The 25886-nt window shown below is 46.4% G+C and overlaps 1 protein-coding gene and 1 long non-coding RNA gene across 2 annotated transcripts in view; one reads left to right on the top strand and one right to left on the bottom strand.

Moving 5' to 3' along the window:
* Window positions 1–1764: 1764 nt before the first annotated feature.
* On the bottom strand, window positions 1765–6982 carry LOC309671107. Its single transcript, XR_014269107.1, has 3 exons — window positions 6860–6982; window positions 5169–5206; window positions 1765–1796 (listed from the first exon to the last, which is right to left on the bottom strand). It is a non-coding gene; the product is annotated as an uncharacterized lncRNA (long non-coding RNA).
* The window catches only part of KDR (kinase insert domain receptor), a gene marked incomplete at its 5' end in the record, with an annotated part of 32278 nt that continues 12820 nt past the window's right edge, over window positions 6429–25886 (top strand). The window contains 20 exons of the mRNA XM_082482279.1: window positions 6429–6480; window positions 7901–7991; window positions 8486–8682; window positions 9879–10003; window positions 10331–10499; window positions 11743–11882; window positions 12078–12246; window positions 13629–13740; window positions 13834–13997; window positions 14832–14988; window positions 16099–16219; window positions 16815–16923; window positions 17685–18029; window positions 18954–19100; window positions 19255–19386; window positions 21038–21144; window positions 21564–21699; window positions 21984–22088; window positions 23317–23430; window positions 24677–24765. Coding sequence (XP_082338405.1) covers window positions 6429–6480; window positions 7901–7991; window positions 8486–8682; window positions 9879–10003; window positions 10331–10499; window positions 11743–11882; window positions 12078–12246; window positions 13629–13740; window positions 13834–13997; window positions 14832–14988; window positions 16099–16219; window positions 16815–16923; window positions 17685–18029; window positions 18954–19100; window positions 19255–19386; window positions 21038–21144; window positions 21564–21699; window positions 21984–22088; window positions 23317–23430; window positions 24677–24765 — 2781 coding nt within the window. The remainder of the gene's footprint in view (window positions 6481–7900; window positions 7992–8485; window positions 8683–9878; window positions 10004–10330; window positions 10500–11742; window positions 11883–12077; window positions 12247–13628; window positions 13741–13833; window positions 13998–14831; window positions 14989–16098; window positions 16220–16814; window positions 16924–17684; window positions 18030–18953; window positions 19101–19254; window positions 19387–21037; window positions 21145–21563; window positions 21700–21983; window positions 22089–23316; window positions 23431–24676; window positions 24766–25886) is intronic.

The following is a 25886-nucleotide window of genomic DNA, read 5'->3' as shown; positions in this document are numbered from 1 at the left end:
TGTTATGCTTGACCCAATAAAGAAATGTTTCATTTTGGGGTTGTTTTATTAAAGAACAGGAAGCCACAAATTGTATTCCTATTAATCATGAATATGTGGGACTTAAATAAACTTGAGAAGACTATCTAATACCTACTTCTATTGTAAACCAGAACTAAATTTCATCGCTGACAGAGATCTGTCAGACCCGATCTTAAACACCTCAATTGATGCCAGGCCCAGACTCCCCAGACAACCTTATTCAGTGCTTAACTGCCCTGAAAATCAGAAAATGTTCCACATTATCTGAGATAAATCTCCTGTCCAGAAAATTAGACTGATTATTTCCTCTCTTACCCTTGGTGGCTATGAGGATAATTGATCCGGGACCTCCAGCCTTTCCCCACTGGAAGGCTGTTATCACACCCGTCTGTCTGATCTCTTCTTCTAGATTGAACAGTCTCAAATCTTTCAGCTTTTCCAAGTAGGCTGAGTTTTCACAATTTCCAATGATGCTTTGTTCTCCTTTGAGTTTCCTCCACTTTCAACTTCTACTCCTGTCCTATGAAGTGCTGGCAGTTTTTTTCCAGTTGGTGGGACCTGTAAATTTTAGGCTGGTTTCCTAGGGAAATAGGACTTACCTAATCACTGTTTATGTCTGTCTGTTTATTTTTTCTATCTAGTGACTCATAATTTTTTAACCCTTCTGCCAGTTTCAAGCAAACATGACAAGTGGTCAAATATCTCTAAGATATTAAGTCCATATATACTTCATTTAAAAAAGTGGTAGGACAGAGGAGAGACATCTCATTAGAGCTCTCACCACTGAAAAGCTGCAACCTGATAAAATCCTTCACAGACACCGAGGCACCTCCACGGCAGAAAGGTGCTACAAACAACCCCAAAACCTTCAGCTGGAGATTGTTCCTTACGAGATATGGGGGGTACAAACCCCCTGGGAGCTGGGGTGCAGTGCTTCCACTCCTAAGGCAATGACTTTTTGCAAGAATACATTGGATAGGCTGGCTCCTTGTCAGATATGTTCATGATTTTTATTTGTTTCACAATAAACCAGTAACGTATATTTTTGGCGGATAGTTTCCCAAGCAAATTCACCTGTGGGAGGCCTGGCTTCAGGTCAGTAGAAGGCACCACGCTCCAGCGGATGGGCATTTCAGATTTCTTGATGGCACCGTTCCACATCGAACAAAATCCTTCAACATTTGCAGGCTTGAGGGCCGGTGTCCAGGTCTCTCCTCCAGGACCCTCTTTGTGAACAGTGCGATGCTCACTCCCTTGTTCTCCTTCTCCTCCAGTGACTATTAAGGGAATTGGCATAAAAACGCAGCCGTGTGGACAAAGCGACTGAGGACGCTGCCTTCCATTCCTGCAGCACGGAGCTGAGGGTACTCTTGTGAGATGCAAATCTCTTCATGAGAGGGGATGCAGTGAGAGGGTGCAGAGCCAGTGAAAAAAAAGGGGAAAAAAAAAAAAAAAAGATTTTGTCTTTCTCCAGCAATTTTGTCAACCTAGGCTTTGAGACTTTTTTCACAGACCTATCAACTTTGAGCCCCCTCCCAAAAAAAAGGAAAAAAAAAAAAGAAAAAAAGAGAAAAAAAGAAAACAAGAAAAACAGGAGGGAAAAAAAAAAAGAAAAAAAAATATTGCATGCCCCTTACTTCTGTGTAAGAATCTGTAGCTTGTCCCTGTCACCAGTTGCCCATCCATTAGCCTGACTGACCACACGTCCAGGGGCCCAGACGCTGAATTACCCTCTGCTTCCTGCTCAGAAAGGGATGCTTCAGAGCTTCTTCCTGCTGCAAGCGGGAGAGAAACTTCCAGAGACTTCAGCCACATAAACAAGTAAAGGCATTTTTCCCTTCCCCGCAAACCCTTTGCCCCCAGAAAGGGTTTGGTGGGAAAAAAAAAAAAATTAACAGGTCCTTGAATGAAGGGTGTGTGGGACTCCGTTGTCCTGGTGTGAGCAGTTATACAGAGTTTTAGGACGTGATGGGGGTAAGCAAATAAGCAGTGAAAGAAATTGCATTTTTCAAAGGTGTGTCCCTAAAATTCCACGTGCCTCCAACCATAACTAGGTGCCAAGGAGTGGGGAGATGTACCCAAGGCAAGTTAGACTAGTCAGGGCCTTGACAGTAACGAACCTGCTCCTCCAGTTTTGTTACCATCAGCATCCAGCCCAGTTAGAATAAAGCCTCTTTGGGGATGTCCACACATGCCGGACTCGCACCTCCTGTTTATAGCTGGACATAGCCAAATACAAGTGACAGGTTCGCAGATTCCAGCAAAGGTCTCAACGTTTTTGACATACTCTGAAAATAGGGTCATTCAAATCTCTACCTTTAGGCAACTCTGTCTGCAAATGAGTGGGTTTATGCTTTTTCTTTCCTACTTCCATGCCCGTTCTCACCTGGCACAGCTGGAAGGATAGATTTTGTCCTTTGCAATGCCACTTGCAAACCAACCCATTTTCTGGGATCTACACATGTGTGTCATGCTAAATGTACTTCTGCTTTTGCATATGGTTTACATGAAAAGTGATGGCATTCAATATTAAATGGGCGTCTTCTCAATTTCTTCTTGTAGTGGGGTCTTGAACGTGCTTCCAGGGCTGCCTCAGCAATGTTAATCAGCGGACAAGTGAAGCATGACTAATGAAAGCCACAGTAAAGCCATAGTGCCTGGCCGCAAGGGTTGTTGCGATGGTGCAATCTGCAATGTAGACAGAGCTGAAGGTGTCTTCCACCCGTGCATTAGCTGCTGAGGCGCGTGCAGCCCCAGATGTGGCACGCAGGGGTGACCGCTAGCCGGTTCGGCCGCTGGCTGCTGCATCCCAGATGTGTTCTGCAGGGGATGTTGACCACTTGCAAACTTACTGATCTACATGAACAAGGCAGCACGTGACCGGTGTTCTTAGTGCCAGCCCTTATCTCCCCCCAGGTTGTTATTTGAATAATTAAGAGAAACAAACAAACAAACAAAAAAAAGGCTAGCGGAGGCACTGAGGGAGGCAGCGAGGCCAGGGGAGTCGTGACAAGTCGGGGAGGAGGTGGTGGTGGGGGGGGGGTTGTCCGCTTCCTCTGCTGCTTCTTTGTGTCCTGCTTTTAATGAGCTTTTGGCGACCAGAGGAGCAGATGCATAAACAAAAGCTTGTTAGCCCTGTTTGGCCAAGGCGAGACTTCGTGCCCCATCCCCTCCCGCAGAACAGTCCCAGGGACCCTCCATGGCCACAGAGTATCCCCGGCACAAGGGCTATGGCAGAAAGAGGCCACAGGGAAGGAGGAAAATAACCCCAGGGGCTGGAAACACACTGATTTCGGGATAGGAGCTGCTCTCCCAGGGGCTCTGGGAGATGCTGTGCAAGCAGAGAATTGATCTGATGAAACACGGAGTGATGGACATGGTCTGATCGCAGCCCATCCGTCGGCTCCCAGCTCTCCTGCAAATCTCCAGGTCCGGTCCCACACTGGGCTGGGGTCTGCTCAGTATAGCAGGAGGGCTGAACATTCATGGAGCTCCTTCCAGTGCCCCATTTCTTTACTGGTATTGTCTAGACAAGGCAAGGGCAGACTTTTCTGAACTGAGCCAGATTTGAAATGTCTTGATGGGCTTGCCTGTTATTTAAAGCAAGTGAGGGTGCCGTGCGGAGCGTGGGATAGCCTTAGAAGACCTTTCATGTTATTTTCAGGATCCTGGGAAGTTTCCTAGATTGAAACTGTCTCTGAGCTGGGAGGAAATCCCACCTTCTACTCACTCAATATCGTGAATATATTTGGCTTCTCTCACTAGCTCGCCATGGTTCAGCACTGATAGCCCATGGTGCAAGCTGGGCTGTGCCAGGTACTCCACAAGTCTGAAAGATGACACAAAGGCGGTTATAGCCTAAAAGGCTGGATAAGAAAGCTGCCATCACTTGAATCACTAGGATTTCGGTTTTGTAACCAGACATCCGTTGTCCCACAGCTATCATGGCAGCAATGTAATTAGATGAATCTGTCACTTGAACTTTAGGTGACTGTCTTTCTTATGTGCTCAGGTCGATTCTTCTCTCAGAGGTTCCCCATGGCATCTTCCAGGGACAACCCACTTGAGAAAGCCCCATCAAAGCTCAAAATAGAAAATCAGTGTAGCAAAGCACATGCGATACTGTGTCAGTAGTCACCTCACAGCTTTTCTAGCTCTTTCCCTAGACACCCACCATTTCCAGTGATTCTTGGCTGTAGTTTTTACTTCATCTTACTAGAGGATTAGCCCCACAAACTCCACGGAGGTAAGTAATTTGATTCACATGAAAAGCCTTGCGTCTCTAGAATGACCCTCCAGAGTAAAGTTATTCTTCTGCTTAAATGCTTCAGGTATCTGGAGTGTAAAGAAGTTATCTTCTAGTTTGCTCATCGGTATCACAAATGTCCCTGGTGCTATAGGGATGGCAATTCATACAGTGAAGCAGCAGTTCCTGCAGCATTATTCTAGTTAACAAGATTATACTGACAGCCGGGCAAAGGACTGAAGGACCGTGTCCCATTTAGGAAGCACAGTATGAAACCGAGATCTCAATGGGATCACTCAGGGAGATAAAAACACTTTGTGCGTTTGAAACATGCGCTTCCCTGCAGATGCCCAACATTCACAACGTGCAAAGTCCTTCCTGAAGGCTGCTCAGTTCAGTGTGTGCACAGACCAGCCAGGAGGTTTGTGTGTCCGAGGGGTCAGCCCCCCTCCTTTCCTTCCCTTCCCTTCCTTGGGACACTGCAGGGGAGAAGGAGGCAGGGGACACGGCAAATGCCAAAGGGCTTGGGGAGGGCTAGCATTCACCTATCTTTGCTTAGATATGCTTCAGGCAAACAGCGGGTGTTTGTTCCCATAAAGCTCAGGCACCAAAATAATTTTCAACTACGAAACCAACCACCGCCCTCCAAACCGCTCAGTTAATAGCAATGACTGTGCGTGAAAGCAGAGCCTAAGTGGTATCGCAGTAAGCTCTAGCTGCACATCATCTGGCTAAATTTCAGAGAAGTCACTTGTTAAAATCAATATAGTGGCATATTTTCTACAGATTGCATTTTTGGAACTTCATGTAGGAATGCAGAAAGCACTAAAGTGAGCTACCAGTGATTTTACCGTGTTCCATGGACCCTGTAATAATGTCAAGTGAATATTTTTCAACTTACCCTTATAATTTCATTTGCTTTGTTGACAAGCTGAACAGCTGTGGAGGCAAACAGATCAAAATTTTTCACTTTGTAGTCAAACCCAACAAAACCAGCATCACGCCCTATAAAGTTATCAAAACTGGCTCTTTAGCAGTAGGTACCCTTGGTTCTCACTAGGTGTTTGTCACTGCCACATAAACCCTATGAGCAGCCTAGTCTCAGCAAGGGTCAGTTGTTTAGTAATCACTGCCAGAGTTCCCAAAACCACTTAGAAATACCAATGCCCTGACCCACAGTATGATGGAGGTGGGGATATTGATGAGGGCTACCAATTTTCTGGTTTAAGAGCTCATAAGAGTAGCAACAACACATTTTATTTGCACGGTGCCAACTTGCTGCCTCTTGAACCACATGAGCCTTCTTTGACTTTTCACGGATTTTATTGGATCTCTGGGAAAAATCAGTACAGAAATTCAGCTTCTCCCACTCCCTGTATCTTTCTGTGAGCAACAAGGGTGTGATTTCAAAGGAAATTACACTCATCCCCCAGTACAGTAAAACAGCTGGAATTGCATAGCGTGCAAAATAAAATCACTGCTTCATTAACGTTAGTCGTTTGTGGATAAGCTCACATGCAGGTTTGCAGGGCAAGAGGAAAACGTAGCATGTAGAAGTACGTTTAGGTATACGTATGCATAGTTATGTGCATAGCTGTGTGTTTCTATTTACCTGTTTATCTACCTATTTATCGATGTCTCTATCTGCGCAGACCTATTTATTTCCCCCGGGGGCTTTATGGTCACACGTGTGGACAGAGCATTAATAGCCATATGTTTATTTTTCCCAAATGACACCCTCACGAACTTCTCTTTCAACAGTCCCTGGTTACTAATTGTCATTAAAAGGCACATTAGGGTACCAGGGAGCAGAACCCCGGGGAATCCCTCCAAACCGCAGCACCCCCGCAGGGCTCCGCCGCGGGCTGGGGCGTGGCCTCGGCGGGGTGGGCGTGGCCTCAGCGGGGATGGGCGGGGACGAGACCGCAAGCCCCGCCCCCGGGGACAAGAGGGGCGGTGCTGCTCGCCGGGGTCCCGCATCCCCGCCGTGCGACGCGGCTCGGGGCGGCTCGGCTCGGCTCGGCTCGGCTCGGCTCGGCTCGGCTCGGCTCGGCTCGGCTCGGTTCGGTTCGGCTCGGCTCGGCTCGGCTCGGCCGCCGTCCCGACGGCGCCGTCGGGCACAGGGTTCACTTCGCGCCCCGCAGCGCCCGGCGGCCGCGGGATGGAGCTCGGTGCGGCGCGGCTGCTGGCGGTCCTGCTGTGCCTGGCTCCCGGTAAGTTCTCCGGGAGCCCTCCGGGAGTCCCGGGTCCGGCCCGTTGGGGAGCCGCCGGGGTCCGGCAACCTCACGGGCCCCCGAGGAGAGGGGTCGAGGGGATGAGTGGGTACCGGGAACGGCGCGGGTGCGGGTTTGCCTTGGGGCTGTCGGGGCTGGTGAGACAGTGCGAGCCCCGGGGCGGGATGCTTCCGAGTCCCTCTCCTCTCCTCTCCTCTCCTCTCCTCTCCTCTCCTCTCCTCTCCTCTCCTCTCCTCTCCTCTCCTCTCCTCTCCTCTCCTCTCCTCTCCTCTCCTCTCCTCTCCTCTCCTCTCCTCTCCTCTCCTCTCCTCTCCCATCCTCTCCCACCCTCTCCTCTCCTCTCCCACCCTCTCCTCACCTCTTCCATCCTCTTGCTGTCCTTTCTCCTGCCTGGCTGGACGGTGCTGGCCCATCAGAGAGGGCTGCCTGCCACGGCGTAGTGTCCTGCTTGCTTGGCTCCAGCATCAGCCATCATTTCCGAGAGCAAAATGTCCCTGGAGCCAAATGCGGGAAACCCGTCATCAGCGAAGAACCTGCTGGGGATGCCAGTGATTAAAGCATGGGGAAATACTAGGGAAATAGGGAAGGTCCCGGCCTGGCTGCGCTTTCTTGTTGCCCATCGTAGCTGGCCGAGCTGTCCCGGTCGCGGCTGCTGGCTTGCCCCGGTGATGTGGGATTCCTGATGGTGATGGGAGCAGCCAGGGCAGACCGAAAATCTCTCCCTGTGGTACTTGCAAACAGTGTGCAAGCTGGGATAGCGACTCCAAGTGATTGCTGGCACCCAGATCGCGGCCCTTGCGAGCGCGGGTGGCTCAGGGTGGGTGCCATGCAAGCCCTTGCACGAATAAGGTCTGGTAGTAATAGATTTTTGCCCAACTGTTTAGGAAGAAAGAGATAACTTTAGAAAATCGTGGGGTAAAATAAATTCATGGGATCTCAAATCTATGACAAGCTATAAAATAGTTTCTTTACATAATTCGTTGATCGTCGGTCTCAAAGAACATCAGCATATGCATTTTATTATAAGAAAAGTTGGTAATCCCTTTCCCCAGGGAGTGAGATCATCAGATGAAGGTTCACTCCGTTTCAATGTCCCACATCCTCTTGTTAGACCTTGAAGTTGGCAACGCAAGAAAACAGGAACTCCACCCTGGCTGCCTGAATTGTAGTGCTCTGCAGCTAGCTCCTGACCATCTGCCTTTGCTTCCTGTTATGACAGAGTTTTTGAACTTTCTGGGATGTGTGAAAAGTCATTATTTGCCCTTCACTCCTAAGTAGGTGATGTGAAAGTGTCTGCTTAAAACGTGCTGCATATTCCCATGTATAATACTTTTCTGATGGAGTAGCGTTTGCTTTGTTTATTGCATTGGTTTGAGGGGTTTTTTACATGTTTTCGCAGGCTTATTTATTTCTCTGGATCAGCCAACCCTTAGCATCCAAAAAGATGTCCTCACAATAACTGCAAATGACACTCTAAATATTACTTGCAGGTAAGGGCAAATCTGTCCGATGTGATTTTGATGGGGGTAATTTCTGTAGTGAGTTTTTTTACAGAATCGCGGGTGATTCTGTCTCTCTCCCGTCATCGCTCCTGTCTCTCCCCACTCCCTTTGTGCCCCCCCACCTTGCTTTTTCTAGACAGACTTTAGAAATGACGTTAGAGGGTTGTAGCAAGGGAGGGCTGGGGAGCGCAGAGCGGCCGGGGGGGGGGGGCGGGAAGGGTCATCCGAGTCCTCCTGGAGCCTGCTGGGGAACCACGCTCTTGATGTTCTGTGTCACTTAGGTTCAGCAGAACGTGAATCTCGAGTAGCTTCCTTACGGGTGAGGTTGATTTACGTGAATTTACCCTACGTGGCTCGATGTGACGGGATGAAGGCCGTTCCTCTCCATAGCCGTAGGGACTAGCGGGGCTGGGGTTCGCCGCCTTGGCATGAGTACTGGCACTCATCACATGCTCACGCTCCTCTACTGTTTGCTTTCCCAGCGGTCAGAGACCCCTGGAGTGGTCCTGGCCAAGCAACCAGAGCAGTGCTGAGAAGCGTATCTCCGTGACAGACTGCAGCGATGGCCCCTACTGCAAGACGCTTACTCTCCTCAAAGTCATCGGCAATGACACAGGGGACTACAGGTGCCTTTACAGGGACAACCAGGCAGCTACAACCATCTATGTCTATGTCCAAGGTAAGTGCTTACGCACCTCTTAGGTGGCTCTTCCCTTAGCCTCAAGAGAAAAACGGGATATCAAGTATCTCAAAACGGTTTTGACATTAAAATTTATCAGTCCTAGAATTTTTGCTCCCATGAAACTTATTTTTCTTGTTTTCACGTTGAAGAATTACATGCCAGTGTTAGTTGCCATCAATAGGAAAGCCTTTGTACCTGTAATTTTGAACTGACCTGCCCTATGCAGTATTTGGTCTACTACTCTTCTCCACCCAGAATTAGCACACCTGTCTCTGCTGCGCTCTGAGCCTGTCCTCATGAATGCAGAGATTTTACTGACCTCAGCAGGAGTTTCATACGAGGGAGGATTACAGAGATTGGGTATTTATTAAAAGCAACATATCCGATCCCTTTTACAATTTGTACCATCTGATACCATTCTAAAAAAAAAAAAAAAAAACCAAACCGTAAACTTCCATTTGTTTGCTGACTGTTGTGGTAAAATCTATTGAGGCTGTAAGAGCAAAGTTTTCAGACTCGGGCTGTCAGTTGTGTTGGTGGCAGCTCAGCTGAGTGTCGCAGACGCCGCAAAGCCCCCAGTTATACGCTCAGCTTAAGTAAGCGCATTCATTGGGGCATCTGCCTTTTTGCACTGATGGCTTCATACTCATTTTCTTACGTGCCCTGTTTCCTTTTTATTAACTTATAGTTACCATTTTGAAAAATGAGATGTTATTAGGTACATGGCCGACCTTGTTTTGTAAGATCATGAACTCTCTTTTATTATTTTTTGTGTGTGTGTGTGCCTGACTTTGGAAAGGATGCTGCCATTGGGGGAGCCAATGTGGCGTGTCACTACTTTTAACTGATATTTCCTGTAATACTTACGCAAGGAAAGTCACACTAGGGTAAATCGGATTTTTGTCGGCACAAAGACTGCAGTGGCAAGGAAGCTGTTCTCCAAAGGGCGCACTGCTGCTGATAGCTGTTTTTTGAGAATAACGATACTGTAAAGCTGAGGGGGGGGGGGGGGGGGGATGGGTGTGTCTGTCAAAATGCGTACCCTCTATTTAGCGTCATCGTTTAAGTGTTTTACCGCACAGAAAAGAATAAAACTGATTTCAGAAGAAAGACAGGGAAAGAACAAAATTTGAAGTTTTTTTCCATAATCACGCGACAAATAAGATCCATTTACCAACTGAATGTTCTTCTAGATTACAGATCGCCATTTGTGACTTCAGTTAGCGATCAGCTTGGCATTGTATACATCACTAAGAATAAAACTGTGGTAGTGCCGTGCCTTGGAACCGTATCAAATCTCAATGTATCTCTACACGCGGTAAGGAAAAAGCCTGTTATTATTTTAATAGTTAGTCGATATCACGGTGACATAAATACATTGCTCGAAGCATAAATACATTTCTTAAACATTCCTTTCCATCCTTGGGAAATTTACAGCCTGTGATTGCAAGGTGAGTGCTGTAACTGTACTGGTCCGTGATCCTGCGCTCTCAAAGCGTGGAGTGATTGCCCGTGAAAGGGAGATTGCCTGAGCTGGGATGTCAAAACGGGGGCCCCCGCGGTTATGGAAAATGTTGGACTTGAAAATTCAGGGTGGTTTGATTTTTGAAGTCTGACTGTGTGTTTTTATCAATATTTCAAACAGAAATATCCAGAAAAGATATTTGTTCCTGACGGTAAATCAATTTCGTGGAATAATAAAAAAGGCTTCACTATACCCAGTCATTTAATCAACTACGCGGGCATGGTCTTCTGTGAAGCTAAAATAGATGATGAAAGCTACCAGTCTGTGATATACATAGTCGCAGTTGTAGGTAAGCCAAAGGTTTTGTTTTCTCTATAGCCGATGTTATTTTGCTCGCTATGACATACTGAACCAATTACATTTGGTTGGACTCTAGGTTATTCAATACTGACAGTGCAGCTAATGCAAAATGGATGTTGTGATATACATTACTTCGCTTTTAAATGCAATGTATTGTGTTCTTTCGGGTTGATCATTGGGATAAGTGCTTCTATTTTTAGTGTTTTACATAGATGCCAGGGATTTTTTTTTTTTTTTTTTTCCCTAACAATGCAAGCCTTTTTCCTAAAATCACTCTATTCTGTACTTGATTCACTTATCCAGGATCCGCGTCGTAGCTGAAGGGAAGTAGAGGCAGGCATCCGTCACCAGCAGACGGGAAGGAGTTGCTCTGGGGGGGTACCAAGGGAATGGGGCGTCTGAAGGTCGCACTAGGAGCGAGGTTGTCTCGTCTCCTTCAGACCTGTGTCCTGACTCTCACAGGGGTTTGTGCTCTCCTGCTCTGTTTTGTCAGTTGTTCGTCAAAACCCCGAAATAACGTGAGGAAACTGCGGAGGCTTAAGCCTGAGCTGAAAGTGCAGCTATTTCTCTTTTGGCTGAGGTCGCAGTGACCACTTCAAATGGCCGGATGGCACCAAGGTGGTCTCGCCGTGCTGGGCAGGAAGGCGTAGCAGCCCTCCAGCCTTTCCTCTGCGCAGCAGCCTCTCGCTTCTCCACCAAATTCACGCGTCCTCACTCTGGTTTGGAGCAAATTCAGAATTTCTGCAGAATTTCTGCCTTCAGAATATTCTGGTTTGGAATACTTTAAAATATTTTATTGCACAAAGCAAACTTTGGATAATTTTGCCAATGCCAGACCGTTATTCTTAATAAAGTTCCCGCTTACTGCTGGGGAAGGGGATGCATCTCCTTTAGTTTCAGGTCTCGCCTGAAAGGGTGAGAAGAAGGTGTGTCAGGCAGAGGAACTGTGTGGGTCGCTGTCTCCAGCCTGCTCCCACCGCTGGGGGGGCTCCGATCAAGTGCGTACACGGTGCTGCGCCGTGTCTGACGCGGCTCTCGGCTGGGAGATGCTCAGGGCAGGCGTATCCCTTCTCTCCAGGCTCCTTTTGTGCGCCCATCATCATGCTGTGCTTGCAGCATGGAGGGGCCTCGGTGGGAGTTTCGGGGAATTCGCCTGGGAAATTTGGTGCTGAGTGCTGTAACGAGACCTCTTCTTACCCCCACGTTTCGTGTGTGCCTTTTTCTTCCTCTAGGATACCGCATTTATGACCTGACGATGAACCCGCACTATCAAGTAGAGCTGGCAGTGGGAGAAAAACTTGTTCTCAATTGCACTGTAAGGACGGAGCTGAATGTAGGAATTGATTTTAAATGGGACTACCCTTCCATCAAGGTAATTCCGTAATAACTTAAAGGTGCCAACATCACAATGAAATTTGATTTAGGTATAATTTCACACCCCCCTTTATAATATTGGCAAAGCAGATGATAATAGACAAAGAAATGACAAGTGTATACAAGTGTGCGAAGGGCGACAAGAGGAATAACAATAAAATTCCCCAACCCCTCTGTCTTTTATCTATTACAGGAAAAACGTGCCACCATCAGGGATTTAAAAACCACTGCAGGAGAAGTAAAGAAGTTTGTAAGCACTCTTACCATTGACAGTGTGTCTTTAAGCGACAAAGGTCGCTATACCTGCGCAGCATCCAGTGGTCGTATGAACATGAAAAACAGCAGTTACTTCATTATCCATGGTATGGCATCTTCCACTTCGGTTTTGTTGGTTGCTTTAGATTTGGGATCGATTGCTGGGATGCAGAAGGCATCTCGGTGACGAGTCAAATGACAGAAATGAACCGAACTGCAGCTACAGTATTCCTCTTGCACCGACTATGGGATTATTTGTATACCACAAGCTTAGCTAATGATAAGATTTTAAAGGATGCTGGATGTTACTGAAAGCTGTAGAATAGGAAAACGGGGAGTAAAATAAGCTGAGGTAAACCTCTGGTCCTCTTCGGTGTTGATCTCCCTGAAGTCCTGTAAAGCTGAATTTGTGTAAATGACTTTGTATAAGGGTTGCCTGTTCTCACTCCATGTGAACTTAGGCTAGATTCTGGTGGCTCTGCGGGACGAGGGTCTGGCTGGGCGTGAATGAAGCTAGGAAAATAAAACTTTCAACTTTTACATTATGAATAGATGAATCAAATGGAGTTTTGGTCGTACGGAAATGATGCAAAGGAAACAACTTTGGCTAAGTGCATAGATAAGTAGGAGGCCACATCCTACAGCCTTTTCTCAAGCCCCTCTTGGGCACAGCCCCAACAACTCCGCTAGCTTACTTCTAGAAAAAGATTGCCAGCATGAGAATGGAATGATTTTTAATCACTGAGTCAGACAAAAAGGTTTATATTTTCAAGGAGACTAGTTTTCCTGAGGTCAGAATGTTCAGGGGCCAGAATATTAATGGTTCCCTTTCTTTTTTTCTTTTTTTTTTAACATTCAAACTTACTACGTGGCACAGTGATTTAAGATAGAATCAATTTTCTCCTGAGTTCTTTCTGTTTCTCTTCAGGAGCCAAAACCAGATCATGTGCTATAGTGAGTGTACCAGATATTAAGTCCACACCATCCTAAATCTTAGCCAAAAGGCTAGTGGCTCTCTTAGTCTGAATGCAAGTTTATAATTTATAAAAAGTATTCTGTGACTGCAACAGTTCAAATGCGTACTTGAGAAGAGGCTGAAAGTATCTTAACTTTATCGCATTGTATTAAATACTGTTACTTCCTGGAATGAGTAGATCAAGACAGTTTTATGATGTGTATTTATTTATATACATATATGGGGCTGGCAGTTGGCACACCATCCTGAGAGCTGAGTCTTGTCTCTGCTTTCCAAAGCTCTCCTCTGGGGGAACTGGTCCTCTCCTCTGTGTGAGGGAAAGGACTGGGTTTTCATGGTGGGTCCGGAGCCCACCAGCTCTCTCCAGAGGCCAGCTTGGAGCCAACTGTGCTTTACCAGCGGCATCCTGTCACTGTCCTCTGTTCGTCATCTGCTGTTAAGTGCTACCCGAAACGGAGACCGCTTATGCTTTTGTCCACGTGGAAAGACAATTTAATTTAATTTTTTTTGCAGAAAGTCCTTTTATTCACCTGGAGAGAATGGAGAGTGTGGTCGAGACAAGGCTAGGTGATACAGTCAAAATTCCCGTCAAGTTTAAAGGATATCCTCCACCAGAGGCAAAATGGTAAGAATTGGGACACAACCTGTTTGAAAAACTGAGCTATTCTTAGTCAAGGTAAATCTCTAAAGTATTCAAAGCGCTCTGTATTTTCTTCAGGTATAAAAATGGAAAAGCCCTCAATGCAAATCATACAGTTAAACTTGGCTATACATTAGTGATCACTGACGCAACTGAAAAGGACGCTGGGAATTACACTGTTGTCCTTACAAACCCTACCAACAAGATGCAGAAGAGACATACATTTACCCTGCTTGTGAATGGTAAGTGGCGTCCCAAAGGGGTACCCTCCTTTCACGTGTGGGTGTCGTGTATTACCGTTCTTACGATTAAATTCATCCCGGAGCTGTGGAGACTGGAGGCGGTGACTGGGAGGAGAGCACTTGAACCTCAGCCCAGGGAGGGCAGAGGTGGCCCTTCTCTCCTGGCTCCAGGACGTGCCGCTTGGGCGGCTGCAGGCTCCTGGTGGTGTTGTGATGATACTTTGTGTGGGGGTTGTTTTTTTGGTTTTTGTTTTCTGTATATTATTTCTTTGCCTCTGCATCCTGTTCTCTTCCTGCCCTCCTTGCTGGCCACGCTGCCGGAGTCCTCCCCCACCCACCCTGCTCCATCCTGGCCCTGTCCCACCTCGCCCATCCTTCCTGCCCCAGGCAGGCTGTCCCTCCTCTTCTGCCCTGCCCTCCGCAACCCTCCTCCTCCTCCTCCTCCTCTTCCTCCTCCTCTCTGTTCACCAGGAAACAGCCTAGCCCCCGTGCTTTGAAGACAGCAGGTCTTGGGAAGGGCAGCGAGGCTACACGCACTGGGATCAGGGCTGGGCAATAATACGCATGTAATGGTTGGGCACGGGGATGGGAGTCCAGGGGCCGCTTTTTAAACCCGGAGGTAACGAAGGGAGATTTCACAGGAGGTCCTAAACATTGCATCTTGCGTTGCCCTGATCCTCAAGGTGTTGGGCAGCTTCACCTCTTCCCAACACGACCTTGGAGATAACGCTGCGTTGCGCATGGAGGTGGGGCATGGCGGGAATCAGTCTGGGTCTGACATGTGCCGTTGGGGAGCCCTTAGTGGGAGGTGTAACCTGCTGCTCTCTCCTCCAGTCCCCCCCCAGATCGGCGAGAACGCGCTGCTGGCCCCCGTTGACTCCTACAAGTACGGCTCGACGCAGGCGCTCACCTGCACCATCTACGCCATCCCGCCGCCCGCCACCATCCTCTGGCACTGGCAGCTGGAGGAGGAGTGCACTTTCAGCCCCCAGTGAGTGCTCAGCCCTTGCCATCTTCTGCGCCTTACGTAGCACTTGAGGGACATTTGGGTTGGGGTTCTTCTGGGTGCATCCCTTGTCCAGGCTCATTAGCGAGGGCGAACCCAACGGCCAATGAAGAAAAGATCGTTGTACTTAATAGGCAGATTGTTGCAGGCAGGTCATCGTTGTCGGCAGAGGCCAGGGCTACCCGCAGCGAGGAGCCAGCAGCGCCTGCGTGTTGCCATCACGCTTTCTTGAAGGGCGTCTTGGCTTGTGCGGAGTTTCAGGTGCAACCATCTGCGTGCCCTCCCCTCAGATCTCCCCGTGGGCTGCAGGCCCAAAACTCCATCCCCAAACAGAGGAAATTTGCTGTTTATGCTAATTACAGACCCTTGTGGTGGATTTTTTTGGTTGTTTTTTTTTTTTTTCCCTTACGCTCAAGTGCTGAATGTGACAGTGCTCTTTATCTGTGTGAAAGTGTATCTGGGAGGAAGTGCACTGATTGATGTTGGGGAATGATAGAGAGAGTGCCTGACTGAGATTCACGCAGCTTCCCTTATCTGGGCCTGCCATAAGCCCAGATTTCCTTTTAAAAGAAAAAAAAAGCCAGGGAAAAAAAAAAAAAAGCATTCTTCTTTCCTGTTGTTGTTTTTAAAATGATTTCCACTAGTTTCTTCCTTTGGTGCCTGGTTGCTTCCTACACAATGGCTACTGTCCTCAAGAAATTCTTGTAGGGAGTTCAGTGATTTCTATGTCTCTCTGTCTTCCTTTGAACTAAATTAACTTGAATCATCCATTTATGAATGGAGGTTTGTTCCCAGAATAGCTGCTTCCCTCCAAGCATCCTGATTGAGCTGACACAGGCATATTAATTAGGAAATTCACCTTTAGGCTTGGGGGTTCCTTATTTTACAGAGCACAAAGGTCTCAGAAGGGTATAGGGTGCAATTTAATAGAAGTATTTCCAGAAACATACTCTTTGGTCCCAGATGCAGGCTGCGGCCAGTGATGCGTCTGATTCATAGATAAATGTCTGCATATTATAAAGAGAACACAAACCCACTCTCTCAAAGGACAAATATTTGTCTTGTCTAATGCGTATGTCTTTACTTCTATCTCAGGAAAGTCCGCTCAGGAGCCAATCCGTATGCGTGCAGAAAATGGAAAGTGATCTCAGAGAGAAAGGGTGGGAATCAGGTTGAGATTAAGCACCGAGTCGTTACTATTGCTGGGAAAACAAAGGTGAGCAGATTTTCTTTTCTGTTGCCTGGGGATGATTTAGCCCTGTTTAGCAGTCCACATATCTGGAAATAGATCGTTAGAGATGAGACTCTTTTCACCTATTGTTAAACTTGGGCATCTACTCTCGGCTGGTCGTGCAAGCTCCTACTGAAGCCAATAGGCAGAGGTACACGTTTTCAAGTCCTTTAGATACTGACCCGAAGTGAGTCTCTATTGATGAACATAACTAACTTAGATTTCAGTGCTTACCTTTTAGCGGTCTGAAGTTAGTTGAGTTAATGTTGCCAATTAACTTGCAATAGGGAGAAGCTGAAGAGCAGAAGGAGTTGTGGGTGCAGCATTTATTAACACACGTACCAAAGCCTGCCTGCCGGCAGGCTGCTTTTTCTTGTTTTCTTTTGCCTGCTTGTTACACACTTAAGGACAAAAATGTAAATATCAGGAAGGGACCGTGCTCCTGCCGTGCCATGGATTGGCGCTTTGGAGGGATTTTGGGTTGTGTGGATACCTGCAGAGCTGTTGGGGTGGTCGGGCTCACGGATGTACTTCAGCACTGATGGGGTATGAATGAAGTTGTTTGATTGTTCTTTTGTAGACCGTGAGCACGCTGGTGATTCAAGCAGCGAATGTATCTGCTTTATATAGATGTATGGCTACGAACAGAGCTGGGTCAAGTGAGAGGGTTATCTCCTTTCATGTGACCAGTAAGTATACCCTGCTGAGGACAGCCGTGTTAAATTAATGTTATTTTGTCTGTTTTGCTAACGATAGGTGCTTCAACGGTGTTGTCTGATTCCCGTCCTTTATAAAATCCTTTCATTCTTTAGGAATTGCGGTTTCCCTAAGGTTTTCCTAATGCAGCCTTTAGAGTCAGCCCTTAACTTCAGCCAAGCGATTGGTTCGGCTGGCGTCCGTGGAGCGGCAGTCCCGCGCAAATGATGCAAAATGGGCACTGTTGTGCCGAGGGTGACTGCTGTTGGGCTTCTGCAGTCACTTAAAAGAGCTACAGAGAAATGATGGTAGTGTCACAAAATGCGTAAAGCTGCACTGTGAAAGCTAAGACTAGCATTTTCCAAACCAGCGGCAAAGAGCTGCTGTCTTCTTGAAAGTCGGTCCCCATATTCACATGCTGAAATATCATTTTAATCCAAATCTAAAAATGAACTATGAGATAGTGCTAAGAATCATCTTAGGTTGCTGTAAGTTTCTACAGGAAGAGGAGCTGTATTCATTGCACATTCTGTCCTTTGATCCATTTCAAATGTATTGCTTTTAATGAGGTTGTACTCTTTAGATGATTGATTGATTGATTGATTGATTTTTTTTTTTTTAATATTTTGTTTCCTTATTTACGGCTGGCTAAGATCAGGATAAGGCTATATTTGTAAAAAGGCTCTTTCAAGTTAGTGTTGGCAACAAAATGTGCAACCTAATAGGAACTTCTTTCATTTTTTTTAACTTGTAGGAGGTCTTGAAATTAATCTCCAGCCTCGAAATCAACTCACGGAGAAGGATAACATGTCCTTGCAGTGCACGGCAGACAAATTCACCTTCGAGAAGCTATCGTGGTACAAACTCAGCGCTCACGCTTCGCAGGCTCCCTTTGGAGGGCTGCCCATGCCCGTTTGCAAGAACCTTAATGCTCTCCAGAAGCTGAATGCAACGGTTTCGAATACCAACGGTGAAAACGTCACCTTGGAGCTCATCCTCCGTAACATCTCCCTCCAGGATGGAGGAGACTATGTTTGCATTGCTCAGGACAAGAAGGCTAAAACACAGCACTGCCTGGTGAAGCACCTTACCGTCCAAGGTACGGGTCTCTCACTGTGAACCAACATGGGTGGTCGCCTGTGAAAATAACTGCGGTAGTGTCAGGGTTTGGTATCTTCAGGTTTTGTATGTGTTGGCTTAATGGTGCGCTCAGTTTGTTAAACAGATTTAGACCACTTGTTGTAACACGCGAGTCTGGGGCTTGTCCGGGCAGCAGGGACTTGGTGTTTCATCAGTACCAGTGAGGAAAGGCTGAGCGACCGACCCACTATGCTGTGCAAGGAGATGAGTTTGGCTTGTGCACAAAAAATGGCACTCAATAACTTCTCAATTTTACTTTTCAAAACCCGTTTTCCCCTCTAGCTGTATATGCATGTGTGTATTCCCAGCGTGAATGCTACTGCTTTGCGCACTGACTCTTGAGGTTGAAGTAGAGTCTCTAACTTAAAACCGTCCTGAAGTGATGGTGGTATTCAGGCGCAGGCAATGCAAGCTGATAATCAGCTTTTCACACGAATAGGGGTGAGTTTGCTTTGGGACCTCGGTGTGTCTGGGCTGGTTAGGCGGATTCAGAAAAATTCCTACGCGTGTTCATGGGCTGTCCTGAATGGACGATTGATGGAGCAGCGGTATCGGGCTTCTCAAAATGACCCTGGAAATAGAAATGTGAGGGAAGCAATTTCTCACCTATTCCCTCTTCCCTCAGCAGCCTGAGCAGTTACAAATTAAACCATCTAAAGCAGGTTACATCGATACTGTTAAAATTTTCTTGTCTGTTTTCCTTTTTTCATGTCATGTGGAAGTTTAACTATGATCTTAACATGAACGCTGTGGCTGTTGGTGTTATAAAAGGATTTGAGACTGTTACTGGGCCAAGCGTGTAGAGTGTCATCAAGTGCTATCACTGCAAAAATGGATGTTTTCTCTAATGATCAGTAATTTTGCCGTATTTTCAAACCAACAGAGCCCATGGCACCCACGCTGGTAGGAAATCTGGAAAATCAAACAACAAACATCGGTGAAACCATAGAAGTGTCGTGCACAGCGAATGGCATTCCTCCTCCAAACATCATGTGGTTCAAAAACAACGAAACCCTTGTTGAAGATTCAGGTGAGGACTGCTCCTTCGCTAGGAATTTTCTATCACTTAAGGGCTTTCTTTCATGGGACTTACTGCTGATTTTCACCATGACGAGTCTCATCATGAATTTTTAACACAAAGGGGCATAAAAATAACAGAACTAAGAATCATGATTTTTTTCCAGGTATTGTTTTGAAAGATGGAAACAAAACACTAACCATACGTCGTGTGAGGAAAGAAGATGGAGGGCTATACACCTGCCTTGCCTGCAACGTCCTCGGATGCAGACAAGCAGTGGCTTTTTTTTCAGTGGAAGGTTAGTGTTAGCTTCTTTCCTGATTGTGCATGAAACCTTTATAATCACGAAAAGGAAAATCTACTGGCTATCCTGATCGGAGATCTGAAAATACACTGTGAGATTTGTGAAAAGTCCTGACCGTTCCTATCAAGCTTAAGTTGGGTGCTGTCATAGCCATCGTCATGCCAGCTGTTGAGGTTGACGCTTTCTTCTACACAATCTTTTTTAGTGCTTTTCAACAAAAGCTGAATCTATCTTACTTACGGTGGCAAAGAAAACTCTGCCAGTCTATATTACGTGCAGACCTATGCAACAGAGCCGACCTAAACCTGCAGATATCCTGGGGCATCTCTGTCGTAATGTAATTGTCATACTATGTTTTGTAACCACTGTAACTTTTTAAGCTGCGTAATTGCTGTCACAACACCTAGGAACAACTGAGTGAGGACTTTGTGCGGTCTGTTGTGATTGCCATCCCAGTTCGGTCATAGGAACAGGTGGTTGGTTTGGGTTAGGGGACTCCAGCCTCGGTCCACCGAGCTCTGAAAGTAGCGTTTGTGAGCCCCACCTCTCACGTGTTCCAGTCCTGTCGTGGCACACCGAAATGCAATTCGCAATGATAAACAATAAATCCCAACAAGAGGTTAGTTTGCAGTCCGAGTAGCTGGAACCATGCTGGACTTGCCACCAAGAGCTGCAATGAGAAGCCTCATTGCAGAAACTAAATGCTCCTTGCCCTTGATTTTAGTGCATTTGCAAAATTTAGTCACTGAATCCTTCACAAACCTCTGTCTTATAAGTCAGGGTGATTGTCCGATCTGTTCCATTAAGGTAATTAAAGCAGTATCCTGTTATTCTTATAGGATGTTGGACAATATGTTTACGTGGGGTGGAAATTATCTACAGCTGACATCAATGTGGATTTCAGCTGATGTGGTCAATACGGCTGGGGCACGTCTGTAAAAGTTGGAAATCTGCGTAGGACATACTGTTTCACTCCAAAAAATATCTATAGTGTAGCTCATTGGGGTCATGCAATGGAGTCTGCTGCTGTGTAGGAAAACCTGTATGGTGCAGGGGGGAAATACAGGAGCACGATGGTGGTGAACGGGAGCTGGAAAAGAGAGCTACTCTTGCGCGTTAATAGATGTTCAAATGGTATCTGCTGGAGACTATTTTACTGGAAAAGGGATGTTGTAAATAAGTCCATGTTTTCATGTGTTGTTGTAGAACCACATTTTTTCATGCCCCAGATGAAGCGTGTAAAGAGACAAGAGAGAGATTGTTCTCTCAGCTCTTTGTTTACTATTTGATGGGGGTTTTTTTTCAGTTTCTGGAGAAACAGTCATTCATTTTGAGTATTCCAAAACAGTTATTTCTTTTTAAAATGTGAGATTTTACTTTTATTGTTTTCCAAAGGTCCAGATAATGCCCTTGGAACAAAGCTGATGGTAAGAAATTGGGTGGTGTGTAAACCAGCACAAAACTAAGCGTAATATTCCAACATAAACCCCCAAGCTTGTTATTTTGTTTTGCTTTCGTTTCTTTGCTCCATGTTGCACTTTTAAAACGAACCTTCAGAACAAGGACCTCCATTCTCTACTTTAATGAATGAACAAAACCAATGCGCTTCCAGCTATCGCTCAGATATTCATTTATTTCTTCCCAGGCGCTGAAGAGAAAACAAATCTGGAGCTCATTATCCTCGTTGGCACTGCAGTGATTGCCATGTTCTTCTGGTTGCTTCTTGTAATCATCCTCCGGACCGTTAAGCGGGTAATGAAAAAATTCTCGTACTGTCCTATCAATCAGCACTGGTCTTGCATGACAAATGAGAGCTGACTTGAGGCCCTTTGTGTTGTTTCTTTCCATTGTTCTTAAATCAACAGACACATTTTTTCTCTCCATGCTGTAACATTCTTGACTGGAACCGGGGGCACAGAAATTTGTTTTTAATTGAACAGGCTCTTGCAAGAGAAAAAAATGTTTCGGCTGGTTTTGTTTATTAACAAACAAACAAAAAAAAAGTGCAAGTAATTAACGATGACCACACTCATGATGACATGGTGTAGGGAAATGGGAGCCTGGCATTTCTGGGAACTAGTGAAACACTGCAAAGTGAGAAAATGGCACTTTGCCTGCACATCGCCAGCGAAAAAAAAATCTGTGCAACTGCAACTAATGCCATTTTCCAGGCCAACGGAGGGGACATGAAGACTGGCTACTTGTCAATCATCATGGATCCTGATGAAGTCCCTATAGATGAGCACTGCGAACGGCTCCCGTATGATGCCAGCAAGTGGGAGTTTCCCAGAGACCGGCTAAAGCTAGGTGTGTCTTCATCGCACCAGCCATTTCGGGGGACCACAGCCAGCCCTGTGCTGGGGGCGGGGGGGAGGGGGGTTCAGGTCCTGGCTTGCAATGGGGGCTGCCCTGATGCAGGAACCCCTGGCTGGGCTCGGTGGTCCCGTAGGATATAATGCATCCTCTCCCCGTTATCAGCCCTCTGTTAATTTCTGATACATATACTCTGTTTAGAGTTGCTGTTTATTCTGCATCTTTTGCCCACTGTGCCAGGCAAATAAATCGGAGTATGTTCATCTTCTCACTTTCAGGTAAACCTCTTGGGCGTGGAGCTTTTGGCCAGGTCATAGAAGCAGACGCGTTTGGGATTGACAAAACTGCTACCTGCAAAACAGTGGCAGTCAAAATGCTTAAAGGTAAAAACGATGACAAAAACTTCACCTTGACTACACAATAGAGGGATAATTGCCAATACTGTAACCAGTAGATAGAAAAAAATCAAAATGTTTGTACCAGTGGTGTGTACAAGCTTAGCTTAACAGTTGGTGTCATGAAGCAATGATCAGGGAAAGTGCATGCCTTTCCCTCATCGATAACTGGAGCGATGTGGCTGTGGTTTCTCAGCCATTGCTTTATGGATCTACTCAGGTTCGGAGTATAAACGTGCTCCCGCGAGCAATTTACACATGTCCGGTTTTGCCTTCTGCAGCCCGGTAGGGAGCTTTCTGCAAGTCTCGGACAATGGCTTAGGCACGCTCCAAAGTGAGTCGTAGTTTTGAGCAGCTTTCTCCTCACTTTGAATTGTATTATAGTGCCTCGCATTCGCCGCAGAAAAGTTGGAAGCTGCGGTTCCCAGACACGTTGTTCCTCAAAAGGATGGGGCTGGGGCAGCAAAATGGGGCTACCAGCAGCCGGGGGCTGTATCCCACCCTGTGCTGTACTGGAGGAAGGGTGGGAAAGCCGGGGGGTCTCTGGCAGTCCAGTGGGAGCAGAGGCAAGCGCAGGCAAGACACGTTGCAGACTCGTTGCAATGGGATGAGCGTGCAGTGATGACAATAAAAATGGAAAAGCCTTGTCCCTCCAGCTTCCGAATGCTCCGGCAGCCTACAGAGAGCTGCCTTCCTCCTCCCCACTGCTTCAGCTCTTTCCTCTTCCCCTTCTGTCCCTGTGGGATGAGGACACCAGGCACATCTCCAGGCTTCTGGGGAGGCTGCAGGGTCAGGCATGTTTGGCCCTGGCCCTATCTCCACCAGTCCGTGGACCCATTGGACCCTTAGCTTGGACCCCAGCAATGGCTATGGGACGATGTTTCTAACTCTTCTTGGCTGGGAGGGTCAAACGGCAGAGTAAAAAACTACTCAAAAGGTCTGTAGGAAAAAAGATGTTTGCTAATCTGGATTGTTTGTATCCCTGTTCTGACATACTGCCCTTGGCAAACCTTGGAAAATGTTTAAGAGCAGCGCAAAACCAACCCATTATGCATGTGCGTAGCTTTCACCAGTATCCTGCAGCATAGCTGTCCCAGGCTACCAGCCAACAAGACTTCTCACTAGATGGGCTGGAAAAATAACAGAAGAAAACAGAAAGGAGGGGAAAACCTTTCTGTCTGCGACGACCCTGATCTGTGTTGTTTTACCTCTGCAGAGGGTGCAACCCATAGTGAGCACAGAGCTCTTATGTCAGAGCTGAAGATCCTCATTCATATTGGCCATCATCTCAACGTTGTCAATTTACTCGGAGCCTGCACAAAGCCGGGAGGTGAGTAACTTCTCAGTGGGTGGGAAAGTGCTAACGAAAACCCTATTTCTGCTATTTCTGCTGCATAGAAAATTGAGTTTCAAAATTAAGTGTTGGAAAACATAGTCTTCTTTTAAAAAAAAAATAAATTCTGATAAGAATGAGCAGGTCCAGAGGTGGAATAAGGGCTCAGAAGCCCTGAGTTCTCCATCCAGCTCCATCCCTTAGTTGTTCTGTCACTTTGCTTTTCTGTACCTCAGATCCACTTTTCTAGTGGACACCCCACGTGTAAGAGACTTTTGGTCTGAGTCCGGTACCACATTTAAGAAGTTGGTCTTATTCTTGTCACCGGCTACAGTGAACTGCAAGTTGTGGCTTCCCTCCCCCGCTTTGGATGGGCTGCGGGTGCCTCTGTGGGTGTGTAGGAGGGGAGATTGCAATTTGGAGTCCAGCTCTGGGTGGATGAACCTATTTTACTTTATAATCAGGGACAGATGTTTTGTTTAACAAATCCAGCACTGTACGCTAATTTGGAAGAAATTCAGTGTAAAGTAACTCAGTAATAATTTTTCAGGGAAGCGGACTTGTTGGCTTACTGTGGGATCAGAATTTAATTTGTAAAGTTCCATGACAGAAGTGCAGTAGTTGAGGGAAACATAATCCATAAATATTTCTTTTCTTGTTTATTCCATAATAAAATAGAGATGGCCAGTATCTGGAACCTAGAATGGAAATTTATCATTGTAGCATATGCCTATATGAAGCCATTTGAGCGTGAAGTACCACATTTGGACGGTACATTAAGGCATCTATGTCTGAAAGCAGGATTCCTGTTTTAAGTTTTTAGGACTTAAACTGCCTGCAGAAAAAAGCATGGATAATCATGTGCGTACTTTATTGCAGATGAGTGGTTAATTGCACTGAAGTTCATTCAGATATGTATGTCGCATCCTTACAATGTCAATTAGCATAGGCAGTTATTGGCACTTTAAGTATAAGCACACCGCTATACATGTTCACACATGAAATTAGGCCTGTGATTTTCAAAAGTGTATGTGCTTTCTTTTCCTTCCTTATACAGCAGAAAAGGAATAACTTCCCTGCTTTGGTTAGTGTGTTCTCTTTTTTTATTATTACTGCTATTTTTAAAAACTTCTGTATAGTAGAATGCTTTTTGAAATGTACGCATTTCTAGCCACAAATTATGCTGTGAGATAAGGTGGGAGATAAATGGCCTTTCTAAGGACTTGCTTTACGTGTTGTACAGGCCCACTCATGGTGATCGTGGAATACTGCAAGTTTGGAAATCTCTCAGCTTACCTACGGAGCAAGAGGAGTGAATTTGTCCCGTACAAGGTAAGGAGTCAAGGTTAGCAGTATAACGGTTGATTTGGTGGGGTTTTTCCACACACGATGTTTCTGTTTCTAGTGCGGACCAAAGTGGCAGTCCTTGGGGATGCTGAATATCTCGTACTTCTCATGGGAATGAGAGATGGCAGGGACATAAGAGGTCATCTAGTCTTTCCCCTGGCCCCTGCGATGTAGCTGTTTTGTTATTGTTAGCTTAAAATGTGCAAAGGAATTGGGCTTCCACTATTTCCCTTGGCAGATTGTTCTACACTTGGCCGTATCTGTCAGGAAGTTTTTTCTGATTATCAGCCTGAATTTTTTCCTTTCTTAGTTAAGCTCCAAGACCACCTTAAATAACTGCACTCCCTGCTTAGTGTATGTATCCATCAGATATCTGTAGGTATCTTCCATCACCTGATTATCCTTTCTGCTCTCCTTTTGGCTCATTGCAGAACCAGGCTATGCATTTTTTTTTTTTTTTTGCTGTTAATCATTTTGAATAATTGATGTATCTTATGAGTTTACGTTCAGCTTTTCACCTTCTGAGTCCTTTGCAAAGGGGAGCTTCATCATGGCACCCCCTCTCTGCACCCCGGGTTGAAAGGAGGGGGAGGATGGTGGCTGGCCTTTTCAAATTCCTTTCTGGACACCTCTGAGAGGGGGTCTGATTTCTGGAGGGGGTTGGGAGGGTCCGGCCCCTCGGAGGGTCAGATTGCACGGCTGCATGTACCCAGCGCCGAGCATCACGCTCGGGACTCCACCCTTTATCACCTGTGGCCAAGAAGGAGGCCCCTGGGCTGCCCTCTGCCACGCTGGTGGACCTGAGTCTTCCTGCAGCTGCCGTGTTTAGATCACAGCTTCTTCAAACTGCTCGTCGGGTCTCCAGGGGGTTATTTTTCTTTATCCTTGGAGTCATTGTTTACTATTTTATGTTGGCAAAGGCAACTCGCTGCATCCTCTTGTGAGGTAAAAAGGATAAACAAATATCTGAGAGGCCTTGAAGGAGGAGGCAGGGTTTCACGAGGGTGCTGACCCTTGCTTACACAACCGGTGGGGATGGGAATCGGCAACGGAAAAAAACAGCCCTGCCAGGGGAGAAAAGTCACCAAACTGAAGCAGGAGAAAAT

This window comes from Vanellus vanellus (genome assembly GCF_965231255.1).
Source record: "Vanellus vanellus genome assembly, chromosome: 4".
NCBI lineage: Eukaryota > Metazoa > Chordata > Aves > Charadriiformes > Charadriidae > Vanellus > Vanellus vanellus.
Note: the sequence above shows the minus strand (reverse complement) of the source record. Positions and strands in the feature narration are given on the sequence as shown.